Genomic DNA, 14,967 nt, shown 5'->3' with positions numbered 1-14,967 from the left:
CCAATTAGTTCCTTCTTGTGTAATGCCCTGTGTAAAAGGTTTCACTGAAATTTACCCATTACCTTAAGAAATAATAACAGGCTAACAGGAGCAAAAACATCTCTGCCCACCTTCAGTGGCAGAGGTAATAATAGTCAGTAATGCAGGGTGGTACACACCCATCTTTATCCCAAGGGTACTGGAGCTAGTTTGAAACAGCTGCCAAAGTTGAGACAGTTAATTAATTCCTACACCCATGGCTTGGATTCATGAATCTCAATACTACAGTTTCATCCCCTAAAAACTTTTGGAAAACAACATGCAGCTTTTTAAAAGGAACATATAATCCTTATATTTGCTTTTTCCCCCTCGAGGGGGGGGGGGCGGGGTTGTGGCGTGTGGATAGTCAAAGACCTAGTTAGGTTTGGCACCTTCACCACAACCACCACCACTACCACCTCCCCCACCCTCAAGTTAAAATAGATTGGCAGTACTTGCAAACCTCAAAACTTCAGTCAAAAGTCACACAACAGTTTGAGACAGTGAGTAAGCTTCATTCAAGTCCTCTGCCCATAATCATCCAAGCACATTCCTTGAGAGTGACAAAAGCAGCCTCGTCAAAGTTGCCCTCCCTTTAAACGAGCAAATGCAAGTTTATCAGTTTAGAAAGCGATCTCTGTAGTAGTATCAAAAACATAAGATGCTCACACCTTCTCCAAAAATGTTTTACTTTTTCTTTCCTAGCACTTGGTACTGCTGTTCAAAGTGATCTTTGTTACTAGCTGCATCAGACAATGGTGGCTGGCACTGCACAAGCAATTTTAATGGCAGTGATATTTTGAAACAAGAAAGACAGTCCAAAGGCTGAGTTGCAGTATGACTTGCGAAGTTTCCATATACAAATGAAGTAATCAAGTTATCATCCGGTTAGGCACCTATAACATTTGAAAAGAAATGGAACTCCTCATATTAACTAATAAGAGCGTGGTTCCATTTTTACAAAAATAATAAACTTTACTTCATAAAGAACAAATTAAACAAAGCAAATATGATTAAGTTAACACTATATCTTATAACCTACATATCCTAAGCACTCGGGTTTACTTCCCTCAATAATTCTTTTAAAAGGCACATCAAGTTTTTTTTAAATTTATTTGTGGGCATCTCTGGCTAGGCCAGCACTTATTGCTAAATTCCCCTCAAGGTGGTGAGCTGCCTCTGAGTCACTGCAATCCAAATGGTGTTGGTACCTCCACAGTGCTGTTGGGTGGGTGGGGGGGCAGTTCTGGCATTTTTAACAGATGGTAATGGAGAAACAGTGATATTATTGCCCTTGAGAAGGTAATAGCAAGGGACATCTTGAAGCGTTGTAGTCCACAAGTTGTAGGTACAGCAGCTGTGCTGTTAGAAAGAGTTTCAAGATTTGACCCAACAACAATTCCAAGTCAGGATGGAGAGGGGAACTTTCTTACAACTAACTTAAGACAACATGGTCCTGACCTTAAGTGTAATAAGTGCCCAGCCTGCTTTAATTGGGGATGGTCAATAAAACACTGGCCTAGCCAGTGTTGCCTACATCCTGTGAACAAACATATTTTTAAAAATGCTGCTAAATGTAATGCTATTTGGGTAGATTTTGGTAGTCATGAACACTTGCCACTGGACAAAAAGCTAGACAATTAGACCCCAATAAAGGTTAAAGCTTTGAAAATCTTGGGTTCACCCATTCAAGCCAACTTGAAGACAGTATAGACAGACAAGTAATAAAACAAAAAGGATTTATTTTCTGATTCCCTTCAGACTCTCTGTCCACTACTTGATCTACATTTGTTTTGTCTATCTCGGTCGAATATGCTGTACTTGTAAGGCACCCTGGCATTGCACACATGCAAACTGCTTGGACGGATGGAATGCAGAATCGTGTTCCCAGACTGATCTTGCGCCCTTTATATACCAGTAGTATGTTCATATAGCTTGTAACTTTACAAACAAAACTACATACTATTTGTGTGAAGTTCAGAAAATCCTTTGTGCAAGCTACGCAATTTCAGAACTGGCTACCTCCACACACTTAGAACAATTAAGGCAAGTGGCATTCTCGTATCTCTTGCCAGTGTCTTTTGAAGTGGTAGAGGTCCTATGTTTAGAAGATACTATCGAAGGAGCTTTGGTGAGTTGTGGATGGTATATACTGCAACCACAATGCATCAACGGTGAAGGGAGTGACTGCTTAAGGTCGCATTGAGCTTCTCCAGCATTTCTGGAGCTGCACTCATCCAAGCAAGCAGGGAGTATTCCATCACACTTGTGCCTTGTAAGTGGTGGACAGGTTGAGGAGACAGAGGAAAGCTTCCCATGACTTAATTCCCAGCCTCCGATCTGCTTTTGCAGACATAGTACTTGTAAGCCTGATCCAGTTCAGTTTCTAGTCACTGGTAACCCCCAGGATTTGATTGTGAAGAACTGAACATTATGGCAGGATGGTACGATTCACTCTTTTGAGATGGTCATTGCTTGGCAGCTATGAATTTTATTTGCCACTTATCAATCCAAGTCTTACTGCATATTAGCACAGTTTGCTTCAGTTTGAGCTATCGCAAATGGTGCTGAACATTATGCAACCATTAGTGAATGTCCCCATATCTGATCTTACAATAGAGGGAAGGTCATTCACGAAGCAGCTGAAGATAAGAGTGCAAGACTTTGCTCTGAGGGACTTGACCCCAACAATCACAATCATCTCCCTTTGCGCTAAGTATAGCTAAACTGAGCAGTGTTCCTTTACAGCACCATGATTCTTTCCATTACTTTACTGATAACAGAAGACTGACTAGGAGTAGTTGGCTCAATTGCATCTGAACGGCTTTTTGGGGACAAGACACACCTGGGTAATTTTACACATTGCTGGGGTTAAAAGCCAGTGTGGTGGCTGCATACTCTTCATATGGCAGCAAAGAATTTTCTGAACCTCACTGATAGCACCCCATGGCTATTCTACCATCCACGTTTTTGTTTAATGTTTATTTATTACTGTCATAAATAGGCTTACATCAACACTTACATCAGCATGTGATTTTCTCCTAGACGCCACAGTCCGTTAAGGTATATTTCAGGGAGAAGTTAGCATGGTCAATGCACCTAACCAGCATTTCAGACTGTGGGAGAACACCCACACAGGCGTGAAGAACTTGCAAACTCCACACAGCAAGTGACCCAAGCTGGGAATCAAACCTGGGTTCCTGGCACTGCACTAGCAGTGCTAGCCTCTGTGTCACCATGCTGCCCCATACTGCCCCATATTGCAATATTCAAGGCCAGAGAACATCATTAATAAGGAGGTAAGGAAAAGAATTGGCCCTAGCCAAATGCCGAGGCACACCTGCTGGTAGTTGAATACTTCAGGGTAAGCAGTCACAGTATCTGATAAAGTGCAGTCAGTGAGGAAATCAGTAATCCTATGAACAAGAATCTCATGTACCCTTAACTTTACAATCTCCTTAACCACCACCATAAAGATCAACCGTTTCAAAGCACGGATTGCATTTTTCACATCAAGGAATGACTTCTTTTTGAAAATTTGACTTTTCACATGGTGCTTGCAAGATATTTTGGGTGCAGTTAAATTAAAACAAACCGATAGCATTCGCTCAAAATACTTACTTGTGCATGTGCCCCGCACCAACAACGATCATGATGTAGTAAGAAATTCCACTCTGCACAATAAAATGCAAGGTATACCTAAAAGAAAAATAAATTAATGTTATGGTTAATAAAATGCAGTCAGCACTAAACTCCAAGCCGTTGGTAGAGTTATAAATGACACCCAGATGCATATTTTTTGCATCATAAAAACATGTCTTTTGACAGTAAAATTGAATTCAATGAAGTGTTGGGGGAGAGTTGGAATGCTGGGCAGAGAATAAGGGGCTGCTTTAGACCCAGTGTAGACATAAACACCCTTTTCTCTCAGAAATATACTGAGTATGATTTGAAGCTCTCAATACTTGTTTACTTTTTTAAAAAAAAATCACTTTTGAAGTAACTGCTCAAATTAACCACAATTTTGTTTTTCATGGCAACCTGTGATTCTCCATTGATGTGAATGTGCCGGCGTTGGACTGGGGTAAACACAGTAAAAAGTCTGACAACACCAGGTTTTAGTCCAACCGATTTATTTGATAGTAAACACACAAGCTTTCGAGGTTTCCCTCTCGAAAGCTTGTGCATTTAGATCAAATAAAATCAGTTGGACTAAAACCTGGTGTCGTCAGACTTTTTACTGTATTCTCCATTGAACCATTGTTTTTTTCCCCACCTCCTTCTGGTCTTATTGGCTGATGAATTCACATCTATTAAGGCTGTTTCATATAGCTAGCATTGAAAGTGAACCGTGATAATATTTCAAGTATAAAGGCTATGGTTTATATGTTATTTCAAATGATGATGGATTTTTCAAACCATTTGGTTAATTAACAATAGATCTAATTAAGCGGTAGGTAATTTTGTCCTCCCCTTTGAGGAAATAATGCACCTGGCTTTAGGAGCAATTTCTGACAGGATCACTTCAAGGTTCTATTAAATGGCTTTTACAGGCAACATGCAATGAGCTTTAGCGTCCCTTTCCAAAACATAATGCTACATGAAGACTAGAGCACGTCAAATGCTTACACTATTTAAGTCACTTGCTAATCCTGGCATTGCCTCTAGCTCACTCATGCTGAAGTCCTATGATGTGTTTTGAAAGTAATCTCTTCCAGTTACACCCCTCAGTTAGTTGACAGCATTCAAAGGTCATGTGAGACAGTGTTGTCCTGTAGGCAAGGAATATTCAAGTACTGCAAACTGTTCGACATAATCCATTCAGTTTCATGTCTACTCATTAGATTTATTATAGAAAAAGCACAATAATTCATTTTGTTAACATTACTCATTTCAACAACAACATTGCCAAAATGTAGGACTTTTTTCCCCAAGCAAATGTTCAATAAATGTAAATACATAACTATAATGTACATTTTTCAAATAGAAACTTTTACAATCAGGTTAATAATTTACATTGCAACTACATCTTGTTTAAAAGAAAAATCAATTCTCTTTAAATTTCTCTCCTGAAGATATTCCTTTTCTAGAGGATGTAGCTTCCAGTAGCGTTTCACTTTTTTTTAAACCAGACCTGCAGCTCGCTCCACAATGAAATGACTGCTTACTAGAATATGTTTCCACAAGTAACCCAGTCAGCAACTCATAGGACTACCATACACAAGATTTAGCAGATAATTCAATTGCAAAGTTATCAAAGCAAAGCTCAGCCTGCCCAGCAGGGATATTAGATAAGTGATCAGGAGTTGGAGGGCGACCAATATTTTCTTTCACGTGGAGATGCTGGTGTTGGACTGGGATGGGAACAGTAAGTCTCACAACATCAGGTTAAACCCAACAGGTTTATTTGGATTCACTAGCTTGATGAAGGAGCAGTGCTCCAAAGGCTCGTGATTCCAAATAAACCTGGTGTTGAGACTTCTTACTGTATTATTTTCCTCAAACGTTTGTCCTTTTACCCATCACTAAACTATCAGCAAACCAAAGAATGAACTTGACATCCTGTCCACACAGAATCTACTTGCTACATAATCTCACCAAATCATCGTGAAAAGTAGGTAGCTTTTCTTCAAATAAGCCTTGATATTAGTCAACAAGTATTTTACCAACTTGAGGGCTTCATGCAGAGTCAGAGTGCGTAGACTATACATATAGAAAGATGTCTGGTGTGTCATTCACTATAGCTTCCAGAACACCGCATTGCGGAGCCATAGGAATCCCAAGGTGCAATCCATGGAGCCAAAGCCACTCTCCTAGGAAAAGGCACTTACTGACATGGGAGAGTGCATCTTGAAACACAACGTCCTGATGACTGTCACACTGTTAGCTGGGCCAGATTACAAGTCCTCAGTAGCTCAATTTTACCTACATGAGCACCAGAAGTATCTTCACTTTGATAGGAAGATAAAAAGAAGAGATTAAACCAGCAGGCAGGTACAAAGTCAAAGGACATGTTGACCTTAATTACTAAGGGTTGAAGTACAAGAACAAAGAACTTGTTAAAATTCACAACACTTAGGCGAGACCTAAGACACAAGGTCTTCTTAAGCAAGGATATATTTGCCTTGAAGGCAATGGTTCAGAAGATTGATTCCTTGGGTAAAATGGTAGTTCTTTGGCTGAGGGGTAGAATTGGTCTATACATGCTGAAGAATGAGCAGTGACCTCATTGAAATTTACTATTCTGAGGGGTTATTTCCCTGGCTGCAAAATCTGAGATGAGGGGTGTATAATCTTATGATAATGGTGCACTGTTGGACTCCAAGGAGTCAAAAAAAAAAGGAATCAGGTGGGAAAGCAGAGTTGAGGTCAAAGATCAGCCTTCGTCTTCATGATCAGGATTAATTGACCAGAGAACCTGCTCCATGCCCTTATAGGTGAACGGTCAACATGCCCTTGGCTATTGTACCTGCAGAGAGCAGGAATACTGCGAGTGAAATCAACAACAAAGATTACTAGACTAGGAAGAGCTGGATGCATAATGCAGAGATTAGGAGAAACACGTAACGTAAGAGTAGCAGAAATTAAAAATTTGGAGATTTTAATTTCTATAGACTGGGAGAAGCATAGCATGCCACAAAAGCAGCACATGCCTAGAGTACAACTAGTATATTTTAGAACAAACAGACTTGAGGAAAAGAGATTTATATTTGCATTCGGAAACATTAGAAATGAGGTATAATTTTAAGTGTTTAATTTAATGTTTGCGCTTGGAAGGGCAAAACCTAGTGTTAAGTTCATGCTGGATCAAAAAGGTGTTTGTATGCACGGGCATTGGCTTCAATTCAACAATGATTCTATTGTGCTTAGGGGGGATTATGGCATGAAGAATAAATAGCAGTTACAGTTAGCAACTGGAGGCCCTTGCAAAGGAAAAAAAATTAAGTTTTAACTGAATATGTTGCAGCTGGAGACAGGAAACTGGAAGTGAATGTCTTTCAATTCTACTACGCCACCTTGTCCAGTCTTTAATAGTAAGCCCTGCCTCTTTGCCAGAATATAGTTACTGTCCAGACAACTAGGGAATTGGGACCTAAAGAGTGTCTTAAAACAAATGGAGTCAAGAGAACAGAGATCAAAATATTGTTCAAAGGAATTCAAGTAAACAAGGAAAAGTAAACAAAGTAAATCTGGTTACTGCAATTGTCTCAAACTCTGAATAGAGTGAAAAGGATTCTTCAGGAGGTAAATCAAAAGTGTGATGTCAGTTTACTGGGAATCGAGTTAAAGCAATTGTGAAAAATTTGTACAGCAGTAAAGACAAATAAATCTGAAAGAGTGGTGTAAATCCTGGACTCGATTCACCTAAATGTGGAGCACAAGCTTGGTCTAAAAAAAACATTAGTAAAACCTGAACTGGATTTCAGAATGCAAACTACTCATAGAAAGCATCATTGTAACAAAGATTTTAAAGCATGTTTTTGGGAATTTAGAAACGCAATAATCACGCAAGAAGATTCTGAGGAGAAATCCATAGACAGTGTACAGAGTGCTTGTGTGTACTTGACCACAGCCAATCTACTTGCTTAGAAAGAGACTGTGTTAATGAGACTATTATAGTTTAAACAGTGTTAATATTAAAATATTAAAATCTGTGTGCATCTGTTAAGGTAGGGAGTACAGGAGTGTGACAATTCATTTCTTTCACATTTAATTCTTACTTTTCTTGTTCAAACTCAGAGGTCTGTTTCCCCACCTTTATGTATTACAAAAAGTTATGGTCTTTTGAGACAGGAGCGCTGCTCTTTCGTCAGGTGAGTGGGAGTTCCCACTCACCTGACAAAGAGGCAGCCAGCGCTCCAAAAGCTAGTGGCTTTTGCTACCTGTTGGACTTTAACCTGGTGTTGAGAGACTTTTTATTGTGTTTACCCCAGTCCAACGGCAGCATCTCCACATCACTTCAATTTTGTTCCACTTCCCCATCTCAACTATATAATTCATAACATTTCTATCCCCCTTCAGCTCTGAAGAAGTCATATGGACTCAAAACTGTTTCTCTCTCCACAGATGCTGCCAGACCCGAGTTATCCAGCATTTTCTGTTTATAATTTAAGACTTCGTAACAGCCTTGGTCCAAACATGGGTGAGTTTACAAGTTAGGGAAGGGGACGTCACTATCCTTGACATCTAGGCAACATTTGACTGACAGTGCAACCCGAGCAAAATTCAAGGAGCCCTAGAAAATTGAAGTCAATTAGAATCAGGGGAAAACCGTCATGGTTAAGAGTCATAACTAGCAGAAAGGAAAAATGAATGAGATATTGACCTCCGACAAGCTCAAGATCAGAAGTGGGCATGTTTTCTGATGACTACAGTGTTCAGTACTATTAGAAACTTCAGATATTGAAGCAAGCAAACCCACATACAGCAAGATCAGGACAATATTTATGCTTAGGCTGATGAGTTGTAAATAACATTCGCACCATGAAAGTGCCAGACAACAGAATCAGCAAACAAGGAAAAATCTGATCATCTCTGCCTGATATAGAACACAATTTCCAAACCAATGCTATTGACCAGAAATTTAAATAGGCCAGTCATAGAAACATTGAACTACAATAACAGATCAGTGGCAAATAATTCATTCCAACATTCCCTTAGGCCTGTTCACCATTTACAAAGGAGTGTTATGGAATACTCTTGACTTACTGGATTACTGCTGCTCCAGAAACACAAAAATCTAATCATCCAAGTCAAAGCAGCTTGCTAGACTGCCCCCATCCACCACCTTAAAACATTCATTTCCTCCACCATCAGCACACAGTGATAGCCCTGTGTATCAACAAGACGCACAACAGCACCTCACCAAAGTTTCTTCATCAGTACCTCACAAACTTCTAACTACTAGAAAAACAAGGATAGCAAATGCATGGGAACACTGATTGCCACAATTCAAAGCAGCAGTTCACCACCTATCAAAAACAATTAGAGATAGGAACAAATGTTGGCTGTGCCAAAATTTGCATCCCAATGAATTGTTTGAAACAAGCTGTACTAGATTTAGTAATGAGCTACATCCCAGCAAATGGAGCACACCAGAATTCTAGGGAGTGAGATAGCTTGATCTTGGGTTTAGACATAGCTCGGCACAACATTGAGGGCCGAAAGGCCTGTACTGTGCTGTTCTATGAATAGGGTTTAGCTCTTATCGCCATGGTTCCAAGTTGATCAAGGTTGGGAAATGGATATTCCAGGTTACAGCACATTTCAAAAGGTCAACATATAAAAGGAAATAGACAGTAGCACTGATAAAGGTAACTAAGAAACAATGATGAGTAAATGTAGCTCAGAAGATCAGGAATTATCAGCACAAGTGGAGATTAGGAATAAAAAGGCCCAGACAACACTAGTGAGAGTGATAGGCCCCTAACAGTAGTTACAGCATTAGAAAGTATTATATAAGCAATAATTGGATTTATAACAAATAAAATGAATGATTGCGGGCGAACTTTAATCTTTGTATAGGTTGAACCAATCAAATCGCAAAAGGTAGTTTGGAGGATGAGATTGTACAAGCATTCACAGCAGTTTCTGGGAACAACATGGGTAGAATTTTACATGTTCTGTTCAGATGTATGCAGATAAAATAGCATGACTACGATGATGTCAGGTGCGTGTACCAAAATCATCCCACACTCATGCAATATTTCAGTTGATGGGAACAGGCATGGATTGGCAGCATGCTCACTGACAGTTAATGAGCCAATCACTCAGAATAACATGCTGCCAGTGCGATCTTTAGGTTGTCGTATGGGCAAAATGGGCAGTCAGGCAATCCACTTTCAACTATTCTCAATCACTGGTGGAAAGGAAGGAGTACCTCAATCTGAAGGCCTTTTCAAATTTGGGGCACCCTCCCCTCTAGGATCCCCTCCTCCCTTTGTTATAGGCAGAGCACAGCAGTACCTCTTCTGGCCACTACAGCACTGTGCCAGGAGGGGTTGAGGAGCTGTTGGCCAGATTCCTTCCGAGGAAGGCCGTGTAGTCTCCCCACCCAATCAGTGCTCAATTGAGCATGAAATGACAGTAGGCTGAGTATTGGCTAAGTAGGGATGAAGCAATTTTAGATCTTGTATTGTGCAATGAGGCAAGTTTAGTTAGTAATATCACAGTGAAAGATCATACAGTTGACCATGTTAAATTTGAAAGTGTCAACAGAACATTCCCAAATAGGAATTTTACCTTAAATACCAATGCATAGGTGTGAGCGGGGAGCTGGGTTGATTGCATGAATATATTCAAAGGTATGGCAGTAAATAACACTTTTGCAACAGCTTGTCATTGCCTTCTTCAGATATCGCTGACCTGGAAGCTCTCCCACTCTTACTCCTTGCCATCAGGCATATTTGGAAGGATTTAAATCCTTCCAATCAGCCGATCTTCTGGTCCACACGTATGCAGACCACCACTATGCCATAAGACCTCCAACAAATTACATTAAAACCTGAAACTCAGCACGATAGATCCATCATTAGCTTACTAGGGAAGTTAAGGATAGTATGAGATTAACAGAGGCGGATAGCGCAGCAAAGAATAGCGTCAAGCCCTGAGGATTAGAGGTGTTTTAGAAACCAGCAAAAGGGAGCCAAAAAAGATGAGGGAGAAAATATGAGCTGAGGGGAAGCTGGCCAGGAATATGGGGCTGGATTTTCATAGAATCAGGAAACTCTGGTTACTGATTCTCAGTCCCATCGCCAGGGTTTCTGATTTGTCACAGTGCCATTTAAAGTGTGTAGGTTAGTTCAGAATGTGAGCTTAACATTCTCTACCCAGATGATTCCATGAGGCACATCCTAGTCCTCTGCAATTTTAATGCAGCTTTTAACGGACTCGTGGTTTACAACACTTCAGAGGTGTCCTGAACTATAATCCGAAGGGAACCTTTCCAAAGATAATTTCAAAAGCTCTTACTCTTGCCATGCAACCCAGCCTCATGACCCCTCACAGCCCCCCAAACCTAGCTATGCCCATTATCCAACACCCCCATCCATTTCATAAAGTCATTCATTACTTTCACTTTAAAAAAAAACAATTTCACCATAGACCAAAAGATTTGTCATTCATCCAGACTCGAGTATCAATAACAAAAATTACAAACATTTGAAACCTCTATGATGAGATCAGATAGCCAGAACTGTCAATGAAGTAATTTTCCGTGACTCAGTTGTTTCAATCGTCCAATGATTGTCTGGGCTCTTCGTCAATAACATATAATAAGGCTGGCTAAGAGCCTAGATATTCATTATGCTGTTGCTCAATTGACAACTCTAGCTTTCTGGTCTCTTCTGTAAATAAGCTGAAATTGACAAAAGGGGAGGTTCCAAGTTTTCACAGTTTATGTTAGTGACATTAAAGGGCTTGGATGACTTGCACTGTTATTGGATTGCAATTAAGTGGAAAGTTATGAATGAATAGCTTTTTTAAAAACATTGTTGCTGTAAGGTTTACTGGTTCTACAGGAGGTGAATGGACATTCAAGTATCATGGTCTCATGTGGGGACATGAGGGTAGGGGGCATAGATTGTCATAGATGGGGCACGAGGAGTGAAGTAGTAACTATGATAAGGGCTAGAGTGTTAAAAACTCAAGGCATATTACAAAGTTAGCCTAGACCCTAACTATTTTTGATTTTGACATTAGTGTGAACATAAGGTATTTCACTCCAAGTGTGATTCTATTGATCCACCAGGAAGCTTTTATTAAAAAAAAACTTTATGATGCTATTTAACAAACAGTTTAACTATAACCAAAGGGAATTAGCATAAAACTTTTAAAAATTGAAACACAAAAATGATTGAACGATACACACAAGGTATAATTCTTACTGCTAGCTATCTCTATTAGTTCCACTTTAAGTAATACTCTCCATAGATGTAAACTTCATTTTAGAAATCAGTTAGCAAAACACATATTGAACAAAACAAAGAAAATTACAGCACAGGTATCAGCCATTCAAGCCTGCACCGACCATGCTGCCCGACTTAACTAAAACCCCCTACGCTTCTGGGGACCATATCCCTCTATTCCCATCTCATTCACATATTTGTCAAGATGCCCCTTAAAAGTCACTACTGTACCCGCTTCCACTACCTCCCCCGGCAACAAGTTCCAGACACCCACCACTAAATAAATCTGCCTCATACATCTCTTAAAACTTGCCCCTTGCACCTTAAACCTATGCCCCTTAGTAACTGACTCTTCCACCCTGGGAAAAAGCTTCTGATTATTCACTCTGTCCATGCCTCAATCTTGTAGACTTCTTTCAGGTCTCCCCTCAACCTCCATCACTCCAGTGAAAACAAACCAAGTTTCTCCAACCTCTCCGTATAGCTAATGCCTTCCATACCAGGCAACATCCTGGTAAACCTTTTCTGTACCCTCTCCAAAGTCTCCACATCCTTTTTGCAGTGCGGTGTTCAGAATTGAATACTACATTCCAAGTGCGGCCGAACTAAAGTTCCACAAAGCAGCAACATACTTGCCAATTTTTAAACTCAATACCCCAGCCAATGAAGGCAAGCATGCCATATGCCTTCTTGACTACATTCTGCACTTACATTGCCACTCTCAGCGGCCCGTGTACCTGTACACCCAGGTCCCTTTGCTTATTAATACTCCTAAGGGTTCTGCCATTTACTGTATATTTCCTATCTGTATTAGGCCTTCCAAAATGTAATACCTCACATTTGTCTGGATTAAAACTCCATCTGCCATGTCTTCGCCCAAGTCTCCAACTGATCTATATCCTGTTTCCTCTGATGGTCCTCATCACTAGCTGCAAATCCACCACTGTTGGTGTCATCCGCAAACTTACTAATCAATCCAGTTACATTTTGCTCTAAATCATTTATAAATATTACAAACAGCAAAGGTCCCAGCACTGATCCCTGAGGAACACCACTTGTTACAGTCTTCCATTCAGAAACACACTCTTCCACTGCCACCCTCTGTCTTCTTTGACCGAGCCAGTTTTGTATCCACCTTGCCAGCTCACCTGACCCCATGGGACTTCACCTTCCACACCAGTCTGCCATGAGGGACCTTGTCAGAGGCCTTGCTGAACGAGTTGCTATCCTCCAGCCTTTTAATATCTCTGGACAGAGAGACACCCATCTTCTGATTCTCACAACTGAACTTCAGAGACAAATACTTTCGAACGAGAGCTGCTGCTCTTTTTCAAATTCAAACAACTGCCTGCTTGTCTCTGTGAGCCTAGCTCCTCCCATTAACATATGACACACGTCAAACTAATTAGACCCTACTCTGAAGCCCCAGGGGATAACACAAAGTTACAAAATTGCATCAACTCAGATTAAAACAAACACCCCAATAATTAGGATCGATTATTCCTCTGTATGCTCAGCATATGGACTGCTGGTTATAGACAAACATCACCAGAGCTAAAATAGAAAACGTTAATAAAATACATTCCTTAAAAAAAAAGGTACAGTACCTTTACAAGAGGGCCTTAATGTTTTTATTGAGACTGGGTTTAAAGTACCACAGCCTTTCCCAGGACCCTCCTCAGTACCCACCACCCTCTGGGACAGAGACTTCAAACTCTCTCTTGGGTCAATTAGCTTTACTAAAGCCCTGCAAGGAAAATCCCATGTTTGCAGGTACACAGAACAGTGAAATTACCCAACACCTGCAACTACCTCAGATGAAAATCCATTCCATAAAACAGGTTGCAAGAGCTTTTACAAATATCTAAGAGTGTAACCGAAGTTGGTTTGTCAGGAAGCAAAAAACAGGAGAAATCATGGATAATGAGAAAACATCAACGACGTTGAACAAACATGTTCGGAGTAAAAACAATTACATACCAGGAAGAGGGTAACCAAGAAGGGCACGTGAATCAGGAACTCAAGATAATTGCCGTCAGCACAGGAAAATGAAGAACTTACAAAACCAAAAAAAAAGGATGCGTTACAGAACAGTAAGAGGGATCCTATGGTGTCTCAAGGACAATCAGGGATGGGTAATAAATGCTGGTCTAGCCAGGAACACCCACATCTCTTGAATAAAAAAAAAACTAAGAAATGCATTTAATGAGTTGCCATACAAAAGCTAGCGCAATTAGGGGTAATATGTTAGCATGGACAGAGGATTGGCTATCAAGTTGCAAAAGAGTAGGGTTAAATGAGGCATTTTCCAAGTTGGCAGGCTGCCACTGGGAGAGTGTTTCAGCTATGTAACATTAATGATTTAGATGAGGAGGAGACAGGATAGTACATCTGAGCTTGCTGACGGCATAAAGCTAGGTGAGAACATATGACAGTTGAAATGAATGGGTAACAAGGTGGCAGATGGAGTAAAATGTGACAAAGTGGATGGTACTCACTTTCAGTGTATGAAAACAGAATATTTTTCATGAGGCATAAAACTTGTGTGGCTGCTCAGAGGGACTTAGGAGTTTGAAAGCAAGAAACAACAAGTTAGCATTCAGGTGCAGCAAGCAATTAGGAAGGCAAATAGGATGACACTGTGGCATAGTGGTTAGCACTGCTCTCTCAGCACCAGGCACCTGGGTTTGATTCCAACCTTGGTGGTCGAGTTTGCACACCCCGTATCCAAATGGGTTTCCTCCCAAAGTGCAATGATGTGCAGGCTAAGTGGATTGGTCATGGTAAATGCACAGAGTTATGGGGATATAGTGGGCCTGTGTAAGATGCTCTTTCAGATTCAGTGCAGACTTGATGGGCCGAATGGTCTACCAATGCACTGCAGAGATTCTATGGAAATGCCATGTTAGCCTTGATTTCGGGGGCTTGGGCTTTGGGAAGACTATACCTAAAGTACCTACGTACAATTGATCTGGTTAAAATCCCAAGATTGTAATGAGAAATTAAAGCAAAATTCAAACCCCCAGAGATTAACTGAAAGAAA

General features: G+C 40.5%; 1 protein-coding gene across 2 annotated transcripts in view; it reads right to left on the bottom strand.

The window, feature by feature from the left end:
- The window catches only part of mboat2b (membrane bound O-acyltransferase domain containing 2b), a 115,627-nt gene that overhangs the window by 64,946 nt on the left and 35,714 nt on the right, over nt 1-14,967 (bottom strand). For both annotated transcript variants that reach the window (XM_080192118.1, XM_080192119.1), the window contains one exon: nt 3,640-3,717. In XM_080192118.1, coding sequence (XP_080048244.1) covers nt 3,640-3,717 — 78 coding nt within the window. The remainder of the gene's footprint in view (nt 1-3,639; nt 3,718-14,967) is intronic.

This window comes from Carcharhinus amblyrhynchos, chromosome 7, assembly GCF_965287045.1.
Source record: "Carcharhinus amblyrhynchos chromosome 7, sCarAmb.v2.hapA, whole genome shotgun sequence".
In the NCBI taxonomy this organism is placed as follows: Eukaryota; Metazoa; Chordata; class Chondrichthyes; order Carcharhiniformes; family Carcharhinidae; genus Carcharhinus; species Carcharhinus amblyrhynchos.
This window is presented reverse-complemented; position numbering and strand designations above follow the sequence as displayed.